The 17,343-nt window shown below is 45.6% G+C and overlaps 4 protein-coding genes across 4 annotated transcripts; 1 reads left to right on the forward strand and 3 right to left on the reverse strand.

Annotated features, from left to right (window-relative positions):
- Positions 1-385: 385 nt before the first annotated feature.
- Positions 386-4,936, reverse strand: LOC124690445 (2-hydroxy-palmitic acid dioxygenase MPO1-like). Its single transcript, XM_047223833.1, has 6 exons — positions 4,816-4,936; positions 4,108-4,180; positions 3,111-3,225; positions 972-1,034; positions 807-878; positions 386-716 (listed from the first exon to the last, which is right to left on the reverse strand). Exons 1-6 carry the CDS (start codon positions 4,934-4,936, stop codon positions 600-602), a joined length of 561 nt encoding a protein of 186 aa, XP_047079789.1. The 3' UTR covers positions 386-599.
- A 3,695-nt stretch (positions 4,937-8,631) lies between these two features.
- Positions 8,632-11,385, reverse strand: LOC124692795 (2-hydroxy-palmitic acid dioxygenase MPO1-like). The gene is made up of 4 exons (XM_047226225.1): positions 10,930-11,385; positions 9,249-9,311; positions 9,085-9,156; positions 8,632-8,994 (listed from the first exon to the last, which is right to left on the reverse strand). Exons 1-4 carry the CDS (start codon positions 11,368-11,370, stop codon positions 8,878-8,880), a joined length of 693 nt encoding a protein of 230 aa, XP_047082181.1. The 5' UTR covers positions 11,371-11,385; the 3' UTR covers positions 8,632-8,877.
- A 2,617-nt stretch (positions 11,386-14,002) lies between these two features.
- On the forward strand, positions 14,003-15,011 carry LOC124692796 (photosynthetic NDH subunit of lumenal location 2, chloroplastic-like). Its single transcript, XM_047226226.1, has 2 exons — positions 14,003-14,661; positions 14,755-15,011. The coding sequence occupies exons 1-2, from the start codon at positions 14,107-14,109 to the stop codon at positions 14,851-14,853; spliced, it is 654 nt and encodes a 217-aa protein (XP_047082182.1). The 5' UTR covers positions 14,003-14,106; the 3' UTR covers positions 14,854-15,011.
- A 376-nt stretch (positions 15,012-15,387) lies between these two features.
- On the reverse strand, positions 15,388-17,000 carry LOC124692797 (7-deoxyloganetin glucosyltransferase-like). The gene is made up of 2 exons (XM_047226227.1): positions 16,446-17,000; positions 15,388-16,351 (listed from the first exon to the last, which is right to left on the reverse strand). The coding sequence occupies exons 1-2, from the start codon at positions 16,960-16,962 to the stop codon at positions 15,414-15,416; spliced, it is 1,455 nt and encodes a 484-aa protein (XP_047082183.1). The 5' UTR covers positions 16,963-17,000; the 3' UTR covers positions 15,388-15,413.
- Positions 17,001-17,343: the final 343 nt, after the last annotated feature.

Genomic DNA, 17,343 nt, shown 5'->3' on the forward strand with positions numbered 1-17,343 from the left:
TGGACTAATGCAAAGAAAAGTGAAACCAATATAGCAAACAAAAGTGAAACCGGCGTTCACGCGTGGGCACACCGGTGCTGAGCTCTAGCGCCACAACCCACAGATAGAAGAGGCGCTGGGCAAGAGCAGGCAGCCTGACATAGCAAATTGGCAGTGTTGGGCTTCTAGAGTTCACATAGAACTTGGTTGCAAGGCACATCCTTTCCGCTTGTCGAATTTAGACGCGTGCACTACCAGGATTTTTTTCATAAATATGTAACTCTATTTTCCAGTCTCTTAACTAAAACAAACTCACCAGAAAACAGGGTGGATCTCATATCATAATGATATACAATAAACCCTGCAATGCAGCATCAGGTTTATTCACATATTTGGACTATATTAATCTACTGTTCAGTTTATCTTCATTAACATCAACACAACAGCAAACATGGTGGATCTCATCATACTGTTACACAACAAACATAGAAATAGGAGTTGTTGGTCACATCTTTGTCTACAGTTCAGTTTATCTTCAGTAACACATAGAACCAAACATGGTGGATCTCATCTTATACTGTTACACCACAAACATAGCATCAGGAGTTATTGGTCACATCTTAGGTCATTTTCTTAGCTTTCTTATCCTCCCACTCCTTGCGGTTAGCATCAATCAGCTTTTGTACATTGGCATGAAAGCCAGGATACGGTTCGTACCCAGAAAACTTATGAAGAATCTGAAGCAAACGAGAAGTTTATCATGACTCGTGAGGCAATTCTGTTGTCAATCATCAGGGAGGAAACAGAGTGATGATGCTAAAAGTTACCTCTGGAAGCACAAAGTATGGGCCCATCAAGAAAGCTTGGACAAGATTGTCAAATAGAGCAGGTGCTCGCTTCTACAATCAGAATAACTGTCAAGTATAATCCTTAGGAAAGAATTTTATACAAGTAGTGCGTATCTTACTAACAGTAGCATGATAGAGACTTGCCTCAAAAACTCCATGACCAATGAATTGCATAGTCCAACAAAACAGCTGAGCTACCAGTACCACCTGTGCAAAGAGAGAATTCACGTTTGATCCATTTATGCTTTCTGAACTTTTGTTTATTAGCGCATAAGCATCTTAAACAGCGGAAACTATGCATCATCCTTTATTCTAAAACCAAACGTTGTTGGGATCAAAATTTCACAAGTTAAGAAAGAAAGGAGATTCCCCATGTGGGCACCTGTAGTCTTTTTTCTGAAACTTTAAACCTCACTAACCTAGCCCACTGCAACCAAATCAAAAGAACCATGACTTTTGTAGGTGCGGCGGGATTAGCTGATAAGTCCCAGCACCGATGGAACAACAAACATGCTATGACATCTGACACCTTCTTGCTATCGCAGGCTTACAATTACAGGAAGTACAGTGACCATTAATGGTACAGAAATTAGGAGTTGATGGAGAAATCAAACATCTAGTTCAGTGTGTTTTCTTGTGGGTTACAGAAAGCACAAGTAGCTGGTGCATTAACAGTCAACAATGATTACATCAGTACAATCCATACTGTTTTTCTACGTCAGGTACATCACTTTTTGCAGATGAGCTCCCCTCAGAATAATACCATTTTGTGTTAGAGAATGTAAGTTCTCTGCTACACTACAATACATAAAAACTCACCTGTCAAATGATCAGCAGTCCCGTCTTCTGCCAGGAATTTCATCACAGGCAACCACGAGTTTTACTATTTGTTATCTAGTTTTTGTACATTATATGATGCATTTCCAAGTGATTGCATTGTAGTATTTAGACATTTTCAGTCAGAAAATATCTCAAGCTGACTTTATTTTTTTAGCGAAGGCATGTTAGCATTGAGAGATAAGTTTACCCTTTTTTTCTAAATGAAAAGCAAAATTTTGTTGCTCCACATCCATTTATTCGCATGAATCAACTCATGTTGTTCAACCGAAATTACCTTCCCTAGACCCCACAATGTGTGGGAGCTTTCAGCACTGGTTACGCCCCTTTTATTTTAGAAAATCAAAGTGGTGAAGGTCAAATAGGCACAACATAACATAATCGACTAACCATTCGGACCACAACACGGACTACAAGCCAATACCTAAACAAAGGTGACATGCCTCACTGAACTGGGCAACATGCACATAAAGAAACAAACCTAAAAAACAAAAAATCAACCGGTAAGCAGTGTCATCCCAGAACAACAAAACTGTACCAAGAGTTTCACTAAATCTAGAAGCGGCACCTAAGCGCCAGTCCGTACTCACTATGAGCGAATAGAACCTAAACCAGATCACAAATTTCGTAAGCGCAAGATGCATATGTAAGCAATTAGAGTGACGAAACACTAGGCCTCACTGATCCTACAAGGTAAATACGTCTCAATCTAAGAAGGATATACAAGAGAGTTCACTGTGTTTCATGTTTTGTGCTTCAGACAAAAGCATGGGCCACTTATTTTTTCAGTGGCTAGATATATATGGAGTGTTTTCCAATGTCCTTTCAACTCACCAGCACAGCCAACTTCGGTTGCTGAACTAGGTGAATGGGTGCTCAAATTCCAGCGATCTGAAAAAATAGGAGTCAAAGTATGTCTGGCCGCTGTGTTCTGGTCCTTGTGGAAAACCAGTAATAAAGTTTGTTTTGAACATATAATGCACATTGATCCTTGTGATATTATATACAGTATCATATTTTTCATTGGATTGATAGTTGGAATGAGTTGCAGAAAACTAGGTTGCAAAAGGTGCTGCGACAAAGAACTGAAGTGCTGAAGATGCAATTGAAAGGCTTATCGCTAACATGTCAAAGAATAGACAGAGGTTGGGCTTCATTTGCAACGATTGTGTTTGGGAACCTGCTTAGACTAGGTTGTGACAGTTGCTCAGGATTGCTTCTTCGTTTCGTTTCTTGTTGTAACTTTTGCTTCGTGTTTCCGGCTTTTTTTTTTCGATACATCAGACGGAGATGTGTGTGATGTATTCAACAACTGAACGCTGCAGCTTGTCGTAAGTTTCGTTAATGAAGCTGAGGGAAAACCCCTTTGATAAGAAAGAAAAAAAGAGAGATCAACAGCATAAGGTCAATCAAACGAACAAGCCAAAAGGGGCGGGGATCTGTAACCTTGCATCCGATCGAGAAGCCGAGGCGGGCGGCGAGGGCGGCGCTGGCAGCCCAGCAGAGTAAGCAGAGAACAGCAGCGAGAGTGCCGGAGCGGCGGTCGAGGGAAATGTAGAAGCAGTGGTGAATCCAGAATTTTACGCTAGGGTGGGGCAACTAGACATAATTTTTTTTCTAATACCACAAATATGGCATGCAAAGTGCATGCATATTTTCATTGAAAAGCACCAAAAAATTGATTCATTTTATAAGTAACATAAATTCAATGATTTCTTCTGAAATTTGCATATAGAAATATTCGCAAAAACTACTCCCTCCGTCTAAAAATAGGTGTTTCATTTTTATCTAGATAAGAATATATGTAGATATATTTTAGTTATAGATACATTTGTACCAAAAAAACTGAGACAACTATATTTATACGGAGGTAGTACATGTTTTTTAAAAGAGATGAAATGTATCCGTTCCTCTTCATGAACAGCAATTTAGTGATGCAAAAAATACAATCTGATATATCGATGATCTAATTAGTCCCTAATGAATCGATATCTTAATTGTACTAGAGAAAAGCTACTCACAAATAAAGAATAAAAAAATAGACATGGTGTAGCACGCAGCACCTCACCTGATAAAGAGAGGGCTTGGAGATAAGAAGATGAAATAAAATTGTGCGCCGGGAGTAGTCCTTGACTGCGTATGTCGCCGGCGGCATTGCAAGCCGCGCCCTTAGCAGTTGGCTAGGATGGTGCGATCGATCAGTTCAGGCTTCGAGATAGATCGGGCGGTTTGGGATTCAGAAGTCTGGCAGACGGGGATTCCATGAATCTCGCGATGAAAGCAGTGTACAGTTGTGGAATATGGGTAGGTTTTTCTTTACTGCGTGGGTCGATCCTGTGAGTTTTTTTCTCTCATATAAATTCTATATGGGCTAATGGGCTAAATTTTTAGGGTGGGGCGTGCCCCACCCTTACACCCTGCTGGATCCGCCCATGTGTAGAAGGCCCCGTAGATCGCGGCGCCGACCGCGGCGGAGTGCAGGAACGGAGCGGTGAGGTGGAGGAGCAGGACTGCAGGAAGGCCGTGAGAGCATCTCCTTGGAGGCCCCCGGACCACAATCAGATGGAAATTGGTCAGGATTTGATCTATTTTTGCACAGGGAGTAACGATTTTCCAACCATTCTGGGAAATTTATGCGGGTCAGAGCAAGAAATCTTCACTGACATCGGAGCGTGGAATTTGCTCCATCCGAAATCCCGGTAGCACCCCAGGAAATCGAGGATGGTCTAGTAAGTCTGGATGGATTTAGTCCTAAATCCGAACGAAAACGAGAAGCTGGAGACTTGTAACTGGACCATTTTCGTCTATTCGGATAAAAAAAGAGACCCTGGGGGCTGGAGATACTCTGAGGAAGCGCTCCGGATTCTCTGACCTGCAGTGACCAAGTTAGAGAAGCTACAGTTTTCCTAACTTGGGAGATTCCTAGCCATTAGATCTTACACTAGCGTTTCAGATTTCACGCTACAGTGCGTGTGCTACAGAACCAAAACAGAACGGCTACAGAACTTTCACATAGTGCTTCATCTACAGTGATTTAGCTATAGTGTTTGCCACGATCTCTGTCTTTCATTTTCGATCCAACGGTCAGGATTGCCAAGTTAGGGTACTGTACCTCTAATTTTGCTTTACCAAGTTAGAGAATCCGCGCCGCTGAGGAAGATGGGCCAGACGAAGAGCGCGTGGATGAACACGTTTACTGGGTTGTTGTGGTACGCATCATAGAAGGCGAAGTCCCGCTCCAGGTCGAGCAAGCCGCCGCCGCCGCGAACCATCGTTGCCTCCTTGCCGACTTGCTCGGAATTTGCTTCGGGGAACAAGAGGGAAATTGTCAGTTTTTCCGCGGGGATCTGTTGACTTGCTGTTTAACCTCCATCACAGATCCAACGGGCAGGAACTTGCAGTTTCTAGAAGAACACATCTCCAACAAATGGCCAATAATATGAACGACGTCTTTTTGTTTTATTTTTAGCATTAAAATACCCTCTCCGCCCCAAAACGTAAGGCTTCTAAGGACTACTCAAAAGTTAACTTTTTTTTAAGTTTGATCAAGTTTATGCATTAAAATATAAACAGTTACAACAGTGAATCAATATCAATAGGTTCACCATAAAATATATCTTATTAATGTGTCCATTTAATATTGTACATGTAGATATTTAAAAAATTGTCAAATTTACTAAAATTTAACTTTTATCTAATCCTTAGACGCCATATATTTTAGGAAGGAGGGAGTAGCAATTTTTGGGCACCTAACTAGCTGCAGCATTTTCATATACGGAGGTAGCGCGGTTGTGCTGGATTTTGCAGCGCGTGCCCGTGCTGCAAATATATGGCACGGAAGTGGGATTTTCGAGCATGCATGAAAAAATTGGACACATCCTACAATTGGCAGCAACCGGTAGCACCTTTTTGCAGTTTTTCATGCACCGTCCTCCGCCCTATTTTAGTTAATCTGTTGGGGTCTTGGAAATGATTTGAGCAGCGACTTTTTTTGCCGGAAAAACGGGATTGTATTAATTAACTAGATAATAGTATCGTTACAATCCCGGAGGATACGACTCAGTAAGGCCTTGGGAGCCGTTCCTACCCAAAGTTCAGTTCTATCTTGCAACATACCAAACCTAGCTAGCTCATGACTTGCACTATTTTGTTCTCCAGGTATCTTATTCAAGGCTACAATCTGACGAGAGGTAAGTAATTCTTGTAAGGGAAAATTTGCCACGGGACATCGTTATTTTCCGATCTTTGCTAAAACACATCGTTGGATTATGTCTTTGCTCAGTACCATTATTATTTTCGGTACGTTTGCCAAAACACATCGCATGCCAAAAACAGAAAGATTTATTTTTATTTATCTTAAAATTACTAGATTACCTAGAATAAAACTGGGTTTCCATCTAATCTGGAAAACAGAAACCCAAAATTTCTCCCGTACACCTAGTAGCGATGAAGAGGACGACGGGCTGCATCGATCAGATCAACGACGAGCCCTAGCCGGAACCGTCGTCCTCCATCTCGTCAGCCGCTGTTATTCCGTTTCTCACCGCTGGCGAGCGCGTACCTCGTCCCGAACCTCTCGTTGCATCGTCCCCGTTCCATGTCCGTTCCATGTCCGTTCCATGTCCCCGCTCAAGAGTGGTCTGAGCCCTTCATGGGCGCCCTCAGCCGTTCTCATGGGCGCCACCACTCTGGAGCACAATCTGCCGGCGGCCATCAATGGCGACAGGGCCTGGGTGCTTGAAGAGTATACGTACAGAACTAAAAAAGGCCAGAAAAACGGTTCTAGCTTGATACGTACAAATGACCAGGGTCCAGAAAACAAACCTGTTCTAAACCGGACTTTATGGTCATCCTAAGTAAAAAAAATCAAACTTTCCGTTTTGGGCTTGACGGTGTGTTTTAGCAAACGTGTCACGGAATTGTAATGGTACTGAGCAAAGACACAATTTAGCGATGTGTTTCAGCAAAGGCCAAAAAATAACGGTGTCTTGTAGCAAATTTTCCATTCTTGTAAATCTGCCACCATATGTCCTAAGCAAGAGCTATCCCTCTCAGGATTTTTTGCCATCGAAACTAGTTCCATGCAATCAGTTTCAACAATGATTTTCTCCTCACTCGAGTCAAGCGCCATAATGATTCCCTCCATGCACGCGCTGAGCTCCAAATCCAACGCTGAGGAGCAGAACCGTGGGGCTCTACAGGCCAAAAAAAAAAATGATGGATCCATCATCACGCCTCAGAATCATTCCAACCCATGGGCAAAAGCAACAACAGAAAACAAAAACAAACTGCATGAAAGCAGCTTGCGTCATTTTTGTGATTATGGAAGTAAATAACCATGTTTGCGTCATTCTTTTACCACATAGTCGACCTCCTGTATCCCTGAAATGTGGGGTCAAAGTGGCAAATGATCAAACTCAAAGTAAAAAAATAATCTTTGGAGCTATGTATCGAAAAAAGCGCTGCGACATTTAAACTCGTGGGGCAAAATAGTGTTTGTGCAACCAATGCCTATTGATGGCAACATGAAAATGCACAAAAATGTCGCAACGTCCCAAACACATCTATGTCATATAATGATTTTTATGTAGGAAAAATCACGTCAACCGCGAACCGTTGAGAAAAATGTGTCACAAGAGATGCATCATAGAAACTAGATGTGTACAACAACACAAATACACCTTTGCAACACGAACACAACAGTTTTGTTATATACTTCGAGAATCGTCACAGCATGTTTCCCATGTGCATGAGACGAAACAATACTATGACTTCCCAAAATGTCAAAGGGACCATGAAACATTAAAACAAACACACTTACCTCCACCATTAATTTGAACTGCCAAACTTGTCAACCCGCCATCATGCCTCCTTGGTTCAGAACGAACCCAAGCGAGACATACGAAGGAAGCACCCACCTAGCAGGAGGGCTAAAACCTGTTGTTTTGAAGTTGCAAACTCCAACTTCGAAGCTCGAGTTTTGTCCCTTTAGTTTTTATGCAAGAGCCACGCTGGTGACAAACCTAGACCGCCAGGACCAGCTAGGTCTGATTATAAGGTGTTTCTTCTCTAAGTGGAACAGTTTGTTACATGGAAGCAAATTTATCATATAGTTCAACGTTGCACATATCAAACATGATGCTTCCACCTCATATTGAAAATGCTCTTATGTATACCAATACAAAAGGTGAATCTTCTCTATCCATTGCCGAAAGTGATCGTCGAGAAAATGGTCTAATATGTTCTTTTGGCGAAAAAAAGTCTAGCGATCTAATCATCCATAGTAGTACAAAGAATCCAAAAAGTAATAAAAAAAATATAAATTGGTCTTCAGATCACATAGCGATGACTAGAAATACTAGCTCGAGCCGAAGGGATGCCGTTGTCCTCGCCCCTCCATCAGCGAAGCTAGGCAAAGCTTGCTGTAGAGCTTGTTGTAGTATATAAACGGGAAGTCGTCATGCTAAGCTCTTAAAGTACCAACACACTAGAGCAACCATCACCATGTCGCTACACTCAAACACTAACCACTTAGAAACATGTCGCTACACTCAAACACTAACCACTTAGAAATTGTATCTTCACTTTCTTCGTCCCACCCTGTAATAGAAGAACCATATGCATGCAATTTTGTGCACTTCTTAAGTGAAAATGCATTGCCGGTGGTTAAGGTGAAGCACGGAGAGCGACAGAATGTCGCCGGTGCCATATTGGGAAGACCCAATGGCATACGAGCTGCCAAAGATGCTCCGTTGCAATTGGCCAAGGAAGGCGCCACAATCAATTTCATGGAGTCTTCAGAACCTAGGAAGAAAGAAGAAGATACTACGCATGCGTGGGCTTCGGAAGTACATATAGAATTTGGTTGCAGGGAACATCATTTCCCGCTTGTCACACAAGTACAGCACCAGAATTTCTGTCATAAGTGTATTGCTCCCGTGTTCAGTTTAACTTCACTAACACAAACTCAACAACAAACATGGTGGATCTCGTTTTATACTGTTATACAGAGTCCAACAAATATAGCAATGCAGCATCAAGAGCTGTTCACATATCTAGACAATATTTAATCTATTGTTCAAATTTATCTTCACAACATCAACACAACAACAAACATGGTGGATCAGGAGTAGGAGTTGTTCGTCACATCTCTACAATTAAGTTTATATTATACTACAAGACAGACATAGCATCAGGAGTTCTTGGTCACATTTCAGGTCCTTTTCTTTGCTTTCTTATCCTCCCACTCCTTGCGTTTAGCGTCAATCAGCTTTTGTACATTGGCATGAAAGCCAGGATATGGTTCATACCCAGAAAACTTATGAAGAATCTGAAGCAAATGAGAAGATTATCATGACTCGTCAGGTAATCCTGCTGTCAATCATCAGGGAGGCAACAGAGTGATGATGCTGAAAGTTACCTCTAGAAGCACAAAGTATGGGGCCATCAAGAAAGCCTGGACAAGATTGTCAAGTAGTGCAGGCGCTCGCTTCTACATTCAGAATAAGAGTCAATTATAATCCTTGGGACAGAATTTATACAGCTAGTGCTTATCTTAACACTCAAAGCACGATAGAGACTTGCCTCAAAAACTCCATGGCCAATGAATTGCATAGTCCAGCAAAACAGCTGAGCTATCAGTACCACCTGTGTAGAAAAAAGAATTTACGTTTCATTTATGTTTTCTGAATTTTTTGTTTATTAGCTACAAAGCATCTTGAACAGCAAACTATGCATCATTCTTGATACTAAAAGCTGGACAAAATTTCAGAAGTTAAGACAGAAAGGAGATTCCCCATGTGGGCACCTGCAGTCTAGCTTCCGAAACTTTAAGCCTCGCTGAACTAGGCCCACCGACATTGTATCAAAAGAACCATGAATTTTGTAGGTGCAGAAGGATTAGCTGATAAGCCCCAACAACATGGAGCAACAAACATGCTATGACTTCTGACGCCTTCTTGCTATCACAGGCATGCAAATACATGCAGGCAATTAATTAATGAATATCATGTCTAGTGACGTTTAATGGTGCAGTTAGGAATAGAAGGAGCAAGCAAACATCCAGTGCACTGGTTTTTTTGGTGGGTTACAGGGAGCTCAACTAGCTGGTGCATCAACCATGAACAACGAACGGAACCAGTACAATCCATTCTAAGGTCTCTACCACAGACACATAACTTTTTACAGATGAGCTCCAATCGGAACTACAGAATATAAATTCTCTGCTTCAATACAAAGACAGAAGCATTGACATGTCAAATTATCAGTCTCATCTTCTGCCAGGAATTTCATCAGAGACAACCACAAGTTTTGCTATTTGTTATCTAGTTTTCTACATTATATGATGTATTTCAAAATGACTGCATTGTAGTATATTTAGACATTTGCAGTCATCAAAAGAGTCTCCAGCTGCATTCAGTCTTTAGCAGAGTTTGTTTCTTAGCGAAGTATACATGAGAGAGACGTTCAACCAAGATGATGTATACAAAATAATCATGAATTCTCAAAATTCCTTTTCCAACAAAAAAAATTTGGCTAGATCAATCCAATTGGAAATCAATTATTCTTGTCATAACCTAGCACCAATATACACCAAATCAGAGAAGCACGATGACCCCTAAAGTAATCACAACCACACCGCAACAAACTGGATTAAAACCTCGGCCACACAAAAAGGAACTGGCAACATATTACTGGCAGTCCGAGATTGGGAAATAGGTTATCATCCGTGATCCCTGATCCGAGCACATGAAAACAATGTCCCTTACCAGAAGAAGTTTCCATAGCTAGACATCACAATTAGACAGCACGAGTTCACTAAATATCACCATGTTAGTTGAAAAAAGAACATGCTCAAGCCAGCACCGGTTGAGCTGCTCATAGTTGATCTGAGATAATATTTACCTATATAAACTCAAATACACACAACATAACTTAATCGATAAACTTTCAGGAGCACTAACAACTGAAGTGAGCAAAATACCTCCGGCGAAAAACTGGAAAACATATTTCTAATAACAGTAATCAGTGCATACCAAAACCGCGAATTGCAGCAAGAGTTCCACTGCACGAACAAAACCTAAACCGGGTCATGAATTCCGTACGCGGTAGCCGCATGGGTCAGCAGTTAGAGTGAAAAAAAAAAACAGAGACCAAGTCACCGATCCTACACGCAAGGTGAGATAGCACGTCTCAATCCAAGAAGGGTATACAGGAGAGATCCAGCGGAACAAGCCAAAAGGGGGCGGGGCGGAGTTTGTGTGACCTTGCATCCGACGGAGTAGCCGAGGCGGGCGGCGAGCGCGGCGCTGGCAGCCCAGCAGAGGAAGCAGAGGACAGCGGCGACGGCGCCCGAGCGGCGGTCGAGGGAGACGTAGAAGGCCCCGTAGACCGCGGCGCCGACCGCGGCGGCGTGCAGGGACGGGGCGGTGAGGTGGAGGAGCAGCAGGGCCGTGAGGAAGATGGGCCAGACGAAGAGCGCGTGGATGAAGACGTTCACCGGGTTGCTGTGGTACGCGCCGTAGAAGGCGAAGTGCCGCTCCAGGTCGAGCACGCCGCCGCCGCCGCTTTGAGGCATCGTCGCCGGGTTGGTCGGGGCTTGCTGCTTCGGTGAAGGCGAGGTGGATTTGTCAGGTGTTGCGCAGGGGATGTCTGACGCGGCCGTCCTTTTCTTTTCAGGGCCGCCTGTTCTGTGCAAGTGGGGCATTTGGTTAGACTGAACCGGTCGGTTCGGAGCTTCGGTCAGCTAGAAAGTTGGGTTTTGTGGAATTTTGGACCGGCCGGTCTTCTGAAAACCCGCTGATCGAAAGTTCGGTTCGGGGAAGATGAAGATGACTGGAGAAGGACGATTGTGGGCGAGTGGGCGAGTGGGCGGCAGTCGTGGCTTGCGCATGGTGGTCGGGACCGCTAGGATGGAGCACCAGGAGGAGAAGCTCAAGATCGGGATTGGGGGAGACCGGTTGACATCGCCGTGGAGGAAGCCGGAGGCGGCAGCGCGGCTTCTCATGGTGGCGGGGAGCTGGGAAAGAGAGCACACGATGACTACAGTCGATTTTTTCCTTAAAAAAAAAACACTTTCACGAGAGAGGAAAGAAAGGCACCAGACGAAGGGGCATGGAGTAGCGCGTCGCATGGAATTGGTTGTCGTGTTCGCGGAACGCGCCTGAACTGAGGGACAGATGCGTGATAATGATGCAATGGCGTGCCCGCAAGCTCTTCGTGCTAGCAAGAAGCAGTCGTAGAGTGCGAGCTAACCAGAGAATGGGTGACGTGCGAGGGGAAAGTCATTTCTAATGGCACCGGTTACTACCGGACAGCTATCCACTCTCTATTTTCAGTTTAGTGTGCATCATCTTCATACGACATATATTTGGTATCCAAAGAAAAATTTAACAAAATTTCGTAATATTTTTTATATAAATTAGGATTCGAGGTAATTTAAATGAAATATAACTAAATGAATTTGAATACGTTTGAAATATATGTATAATGTCACTGAAATAACAAGATTTGACTACAATTTCACACATATCTAATAAATATCATATATATATCATATCAAAGCAAAATAGATACCAAACTGAAAAAATATTTGCACGAATCGCGAGGTCACTACCAGTCAGATTGAGACCGGTAGGAACCGTGCCGTTAGAAAATCCACGTCCGACGTGCGAGCCTATGCCACAACAAGTGCCGCTGTGTTCCTCAAACAATGTTTGGAGTATATTTTTCAGCAAAAGAAAGATGTTTAAAGTACTACCTTTGTCTATAAAAATATATAAAAGTATGTACCGTAGATTTGTCAAAATTCGAATGTATGTGGTAAATATCCGACATTTTATTTTATCAACGAATGCAGTATATCTTTCCTCTAACACATTCTAAAACCTTACCTATTGCGGCAGCTTGTCACTGCGCTACGATTGAGGTCGATGCCTCCTCAAACGTTCCAAAATATTTTAAAAGGCATAGAAGGGGGCCACCATATGCCTCAGGGGTCAAGGCTTCCCCTTGTCAACTAGGATGAGGGGGAGCCAAGTCCATCATAGACTCTTCCTCCTTGGGAATGTCTATAAGGACGTGAGGCGCTAAGGGTAGGGCACATAGAACCCTACGTCGACCACTTCCCCTTGGTAGCCGCCACCAGCCTCGGCGCCCAAACCCTAGCCACACCCATGGGCGGCGCCCACTGCTAATCACATTGTTTCTAATTAATTTATGCCATATTTTCTAGGAGAATTAATTGTTAGATGCAAGATTAGCAGGAAAGGTTAACTAGGGGTCGCGCATAGGGCGGTTGCACGATCTGACATCGATGACAAGCCTGACAAGATCATTACTTTGATCCATGTACTAAAGATGGGTTGGCGCCGTGGTGAATTATGAAACAGAACCGGTTTGTGCTCATGGATCTCCGTTGAGCGGTTTGGTGAGGTCTTCGGCTTTATAATTATCTGTGTAGGTGTGGGGTCAGGTCGTAGGTATTGCAACAACTATCGTTAGCGAGGTAGCTTCGGGTAGATCTCTGTGTTTTTATATGAATATGTTGAATAATTCATAAAAAAAAAATTTGTGAACAAGCAAAAGCTTTGCGTGTCATTGCATTAGAAGAAAAGAAGCGGACTACAGCGGTTCCGGCATTCTAGAGGGAATGCGGTACAAGGCGTGCTAAAATGGTAGGGCGACCATGAGCATGCCAAGAGAGTACAACGCCCAAAAAAGAGTGTAGAGCCCTATCTCCAAATGTTGCCCAGCCCTACTGCACCCGATAGCTTCCATAATAATTCATAAATTAAGAAAGTTGTGTTTTTTCTTTATCAAAAATAGAGAAAATTGTGTGAATCATTTTGATGCAGAAGCCCAGAGTTTCAACTCCATTTCCATTTTGAAAAAGAAATGCAGTAGTGGGCCTAAGTCCTTGTATTAGACCTTTTGTCTTCAATTGTGTACAACATTTTTTAATGCAGTTAAGCGGGAAGGCCCAACTTCCTATGTAATTCATGTGTAACTGGAAAAACATACACAATTGCACATCCTATGTAATTCTTATCGATTCTATTCTAAAAAAATCTTTCGATTCTGAAGTCAATCTAAAAACTAACTATAAATTCCCGGCCAATCTAAAACTAACTCAATTCTCGGCCGATTTAGAACTAGTAAAAGGGAGTTAAAATTCCTATGGACAGACATTCAGCTCCAAGTCCAACAAATACTACACTCTAGATTTTCCTCATCGTTGTCATGTAACATCTCCTCTGAACCTCAAACCACAAGAAATGCAGGCATATCTAAACCATCGTCTCAAGGGCCCAAACGAAAACGCAGTGGATAATATCTGGCTCTACCATACGACCCACACCTCAAGAAAACAATCTCCTGGACACCAACAGAACCTCACCCTCTTTTGAACATACTCCACTCCACTGACTGACCTTCACCGGCAATGGCCACCCTTGTCAAGCACCTCATCCTCTGCTCCAGCACCACCGCATCCTCCTCGGGTTCTCCCTCACCATCGAACCGTCGCCGCCCGTCATCGTCGCCCGAAGCCGCCGACATGCGCGCCAACGCGCCGCAGTCCGCCACGCGCCGGCTCGCTGTGGCCGCGTCCACGGCAATGGTCGCAACGGCCGCACTCTCCGCGCGTCGCCCCGCGGCACCGCCCCCGGCCCTTGCGGCGGAGGCGGCCGCGGTGCCGACGCCGTCGCCGCCGGGGACCGTGCCGAGGTGGGGCACGAGGTCGTACGTGAGGGAGAGGTTCTTCGAGCCCGGGCTGACCTCGGAGGAGGCAGCCGCGCGCATAAAGCAGACGGCGGAGGGGATGCGGACTCTGCGGCCGATGCTGGAGACCATGTCGTGGAAGTACGTGCTGTTCTACGTCCGCCTCAAGTCCAAGTACCTCGACCTCGACCTCACCACCGCCATGGCCGGCGTCCCCGAGCTGCGCCGTCCTGACTACGTCCGCGTCGCTAACGAGCTCGTCGACAACATGACGGAGGTACAGCATTTTCTACCTGCGATTGTACTCCTCCTCTGTATATTCGTTAATTTTCTCGGAAGATAATGTCATCCGGATGAACTTGCCGTGCAGTTCGACCGGTTTGTGCGGACTCCCAAGGTGTACGAGTCGTACCTCTACTACGAGAAGACCCTCAAGTCGCTGGATGACGTGGCTGAGTTCCTCGCATGATCGTATATACTGTGTCGGTAGGTCTAGGAATGTATTGCTGTCGATCCTTTCTCTGAAGCTCTAAGGTTCAGTCATAGAAACGAAACATGGTACAATACACATATGAATTGCCAAGTTGCTTCAGCAAATATGTATACTAGATGCAACTTTTTGTGCAATTAATACTACATGGTAACATGATACTCCAACATGCCCGTGCATAACAAATGTGAGCAGCCAGTCTGCCATACAAAATTGCAATATACATACACTCATTGCAGTATGTCGCATCACAGTGTTAAGTTATCACGCGCCTCAAAAATGCATTGTCCAAAACTGAAAATAGCCCAAAGCAAACATAAAATACGGAAAAATGCATCTTCCTCCAATCCATAATAAGTGTTTGGAAACTTATATAAAAGTTGTACTAACTTTGTATAAAATTGCCGATATTTTTATGAATCCGATGGAGTAATTAAGCAGACAAAGGGGAGAACAGCATCACGCACTGATCACAATTCATATACATACATGTGCTTGTTCGCCCTCGAGCGGTGATCGATCGAGCTAGCTAGCTAGCTCTAATTATTCTTACCAGAGAGCAACACATCACTGATCAGTGCATCAAGATTAGCCAACGACCTAGCCGTGGACCGAACAGCCTCCTTCCTCCACTCCGAAGCTCTGTTCTTCATGTCCCTCCCCTTCTCCCCATACACCGCCTCCCTGATCCTCCCCTCGACCGCCTCCCGCCGCACGTTGTCGCCGATCTCCATCGCGACGCCCCACTCGACGCACTTGTACCGGCAGTTGGTCTGCTGCTCGGCGAAGAAGGGCCAGCACAGCATCGGCACGCCACCGCAGAGACCCTCCACCGTCGAGTTCCACCCGCTGTGCGTCAGAAACACACACACCGCGTCGTGCCGCAGCACCGCTTCTTGGTCGCACCAGCTCGCCAGCAGGCCCCTGTCCTTGGTCGCCTCCAAGAACTCGGGCGGCAGCACGGCCGCCTCGCTCCTGACGATGTCCGGCCGAACGATCCAGAGGAAGTCGTGGCCGCTGTCGGCCAGCCCCCACGCGAACTCCACCAGCTCGTGGTTGCTCATCACGGTGACGCTCCCAAAGCTCACGTACACCACGGACCCGGGCTTCTTGCCGTCGAGCCACTCGAGGCAGGCGCGGTCTTCTTTCCAGAGGCCGGAGCTTACCGCGTCGAGGGGACCCCTGGAGGGGACGATTTGCTCGGCGAGGGAGTTGAGCGGGCCGATGGTGTAGATGGCCGGTATGATGGCGCGCATCGCGTCGAGCGCCGGCCGCTCGAGCTCGTCCATGGTGTTGATGATGACGGCGTCCGCCTCCTCGGCGCGCTCCACCTGGTGCAGCTGGAAGGTCATCAGGGTGTCGTCGCGGTCCGTGGTGCGGAGGAAGGTCGGGAAGTCTTTCAGCCGCATGTGCTTGCTCATCCCGGGCGCCCAGTCCACCGGCATGTCCATGAACCCGTTCGTCAGCTGCTCTTCATCTGTGCGCCGCGCGAAAATGGTTGAGACACTGAGTACCGTACGAATTGCAAGTCAAAATCAATTTGAGGGCCGGCAGGCGGCAGATCAGGATACCTTTGAGGGGGATGATGCCCTGGTCGATGAGAGGGCGGAAGTTGCGGTAGCCCATGTAGCCGCAGGCGCTGGCGGTCCAGAACAGCGCGCACGGCACGCCGAGCTCCCTCGCGGCGTCCACGCTGAAGCTCATGAGGTTGTCCGCCACGACGCAGGTGACAGGCGGGACACCTGCCGATGAGCGGCCGAGGTCGGCGAGCAGGTTCTTGAAGTGAGCGGGGCAGGCGGTCATGGTGGCGTAGGAGAGGGCCGCCGGGTCCTGCGTGGCGTCGGCGTCGGAAGAAAGCAGGCCGTCCGGGATGGTGGCGAAGCGGAAGCCTGGGAGGCCCTCGGCGGCGCTCGCGCCGCGGGAGCGGATCAGGCGGCGGTGGTTGTACTCGGTGCTGACGAAGGAGATGTGGAAACCCTTGCAGTAGAGGACCTTGGCCAGCTTCATCATCGGCGTGATGTGCCCCTGCGCCGGGAACGGCAGGCACACCGCGTGCGGCTTCTCGCCGGCCGGTCCAGCGGAGTCCATCTCTGCTGTAGTTGGGAACTGGGGATTGACTATTGAGGTTTTCGTGGATGGATATGGATTTTATTTTTTCATATTCATTCTGCTTTCTAGCTGACTGAGCATAGTATTTCGCGGTTACTCGAACACGTAGAACATTCAGCAGATGGAGACAGAAAACAAAGAGACAGCTTACGTGCACACACGCCTACCCAATTTTGACTTCGTTGTTTCCATGTCATTTTTTGCTATTTGCACGTGATGCGTTATGGGTGATGGACGGCTAATGATGGTTGACCACTTCACCACCAACCCACGGTTCAATACTGCTGAGAGCATCTAAAGCGTAAAACGGCTCCTAATCCTTAAACACTGACAACCTCTCGAAAAAACAAGCAAAATGTT

This window comes from Lolium rigidum, chromosome 2 (genome assembly GCF_022539505.1).
Source record: "Lolium rigidum isolate FL_2022 chromosome 2, APGP_CSIRO_Lrig_0.1, whole genome shotgun sequence".
NCBI lineage: Eukaryota > Viridiplantae > Streptophyta > Magnoliopsida > Poales > Poaceae > Lolium > Lolium rigidum.

What these genes read in the sequence shown, in the direction of transcription:
- LOC124692795 (XM_047226225.1), bottom strand. Translation starts at nt 11,370, where the DNA reads ATGCCCCACTTGCACAGAACAGGCGGCCCTGAAAAGAAAAGGACGGCC. An exon ending in GCTACTCCGTCGGATGCAAG is followed by an intron (nt 9,312 to 10,929) that starts GTCACACAAACT and finishes TTTTCTACACAG; the next exon opens with GTGGTACTGATAGCTCAGCT. An exon ending in CATACTTTGTGCTTCTAGAG is followed by an intron (nt 8,995 to 9,084) that starts GTAACTTTCAGC and finishes CATTTGCTTCAG; the next exon opens with ATTCTTCATAAGTTTTCTGG.
- LOC124692797 (XM_047226227.1), bottom strand. Translation starts at nt 16,962, where the DNA reads ATGGACTCCGCTGGACCGGCCGGCGAGAAGCCGCACGCGGTGTGCCTG. An exon ending in GGGCATCATCCCCCTCAAAG is followed by an intron (nt 16,352 to 16,445) that starts GTATCCTGATCT and finishes CGCGGCGCACAG; the next exon opens with ATGAAGAGCAGCTGACGAAC.
- LOC124692796 (XM_047226226.1), top strand. Translation starts at nt 14,107, where the DNA reads ATGGCCACCCTTGTCAAGCACCTCATCCTCTGCTCCAGCACCACCGCA. An exon ending in TCGTCGACAACATGACGGAG is followed by an intron (nt 14,662 to 14,754) that starts GTACAGCATTTT and finishes CTTGCCGTGCAG; the next exon opens with TTCGACCGGTTTGTGCGGAC.
- LOC124690445 (XM_047223833.1), bottom strand. Translation starts at nt 4,936, where the DNA reads ATGGTTCGCGGCGGCGGCGGCTTGCTCGACCTGGAGCGGGACTTCGCC. An exon ending in CGTCTGGCCCATCTTCCTCA is followed by an intron (nt 4,181 to 4,815) that starts GCGGCGCGGATT and finishes CTCACGGCCTTC; the next exon opens with CTGCAGTCCTGCTCCTCCAC. An exon ending in GGCGCCGCGATCTACGGGGC is followed by an intron (nt 3,226 to 4,107) that starts CTTCTACACATG and finishes GATTCACCACTG; the next exon opens with CTTCTACATTTCCCTCGACC.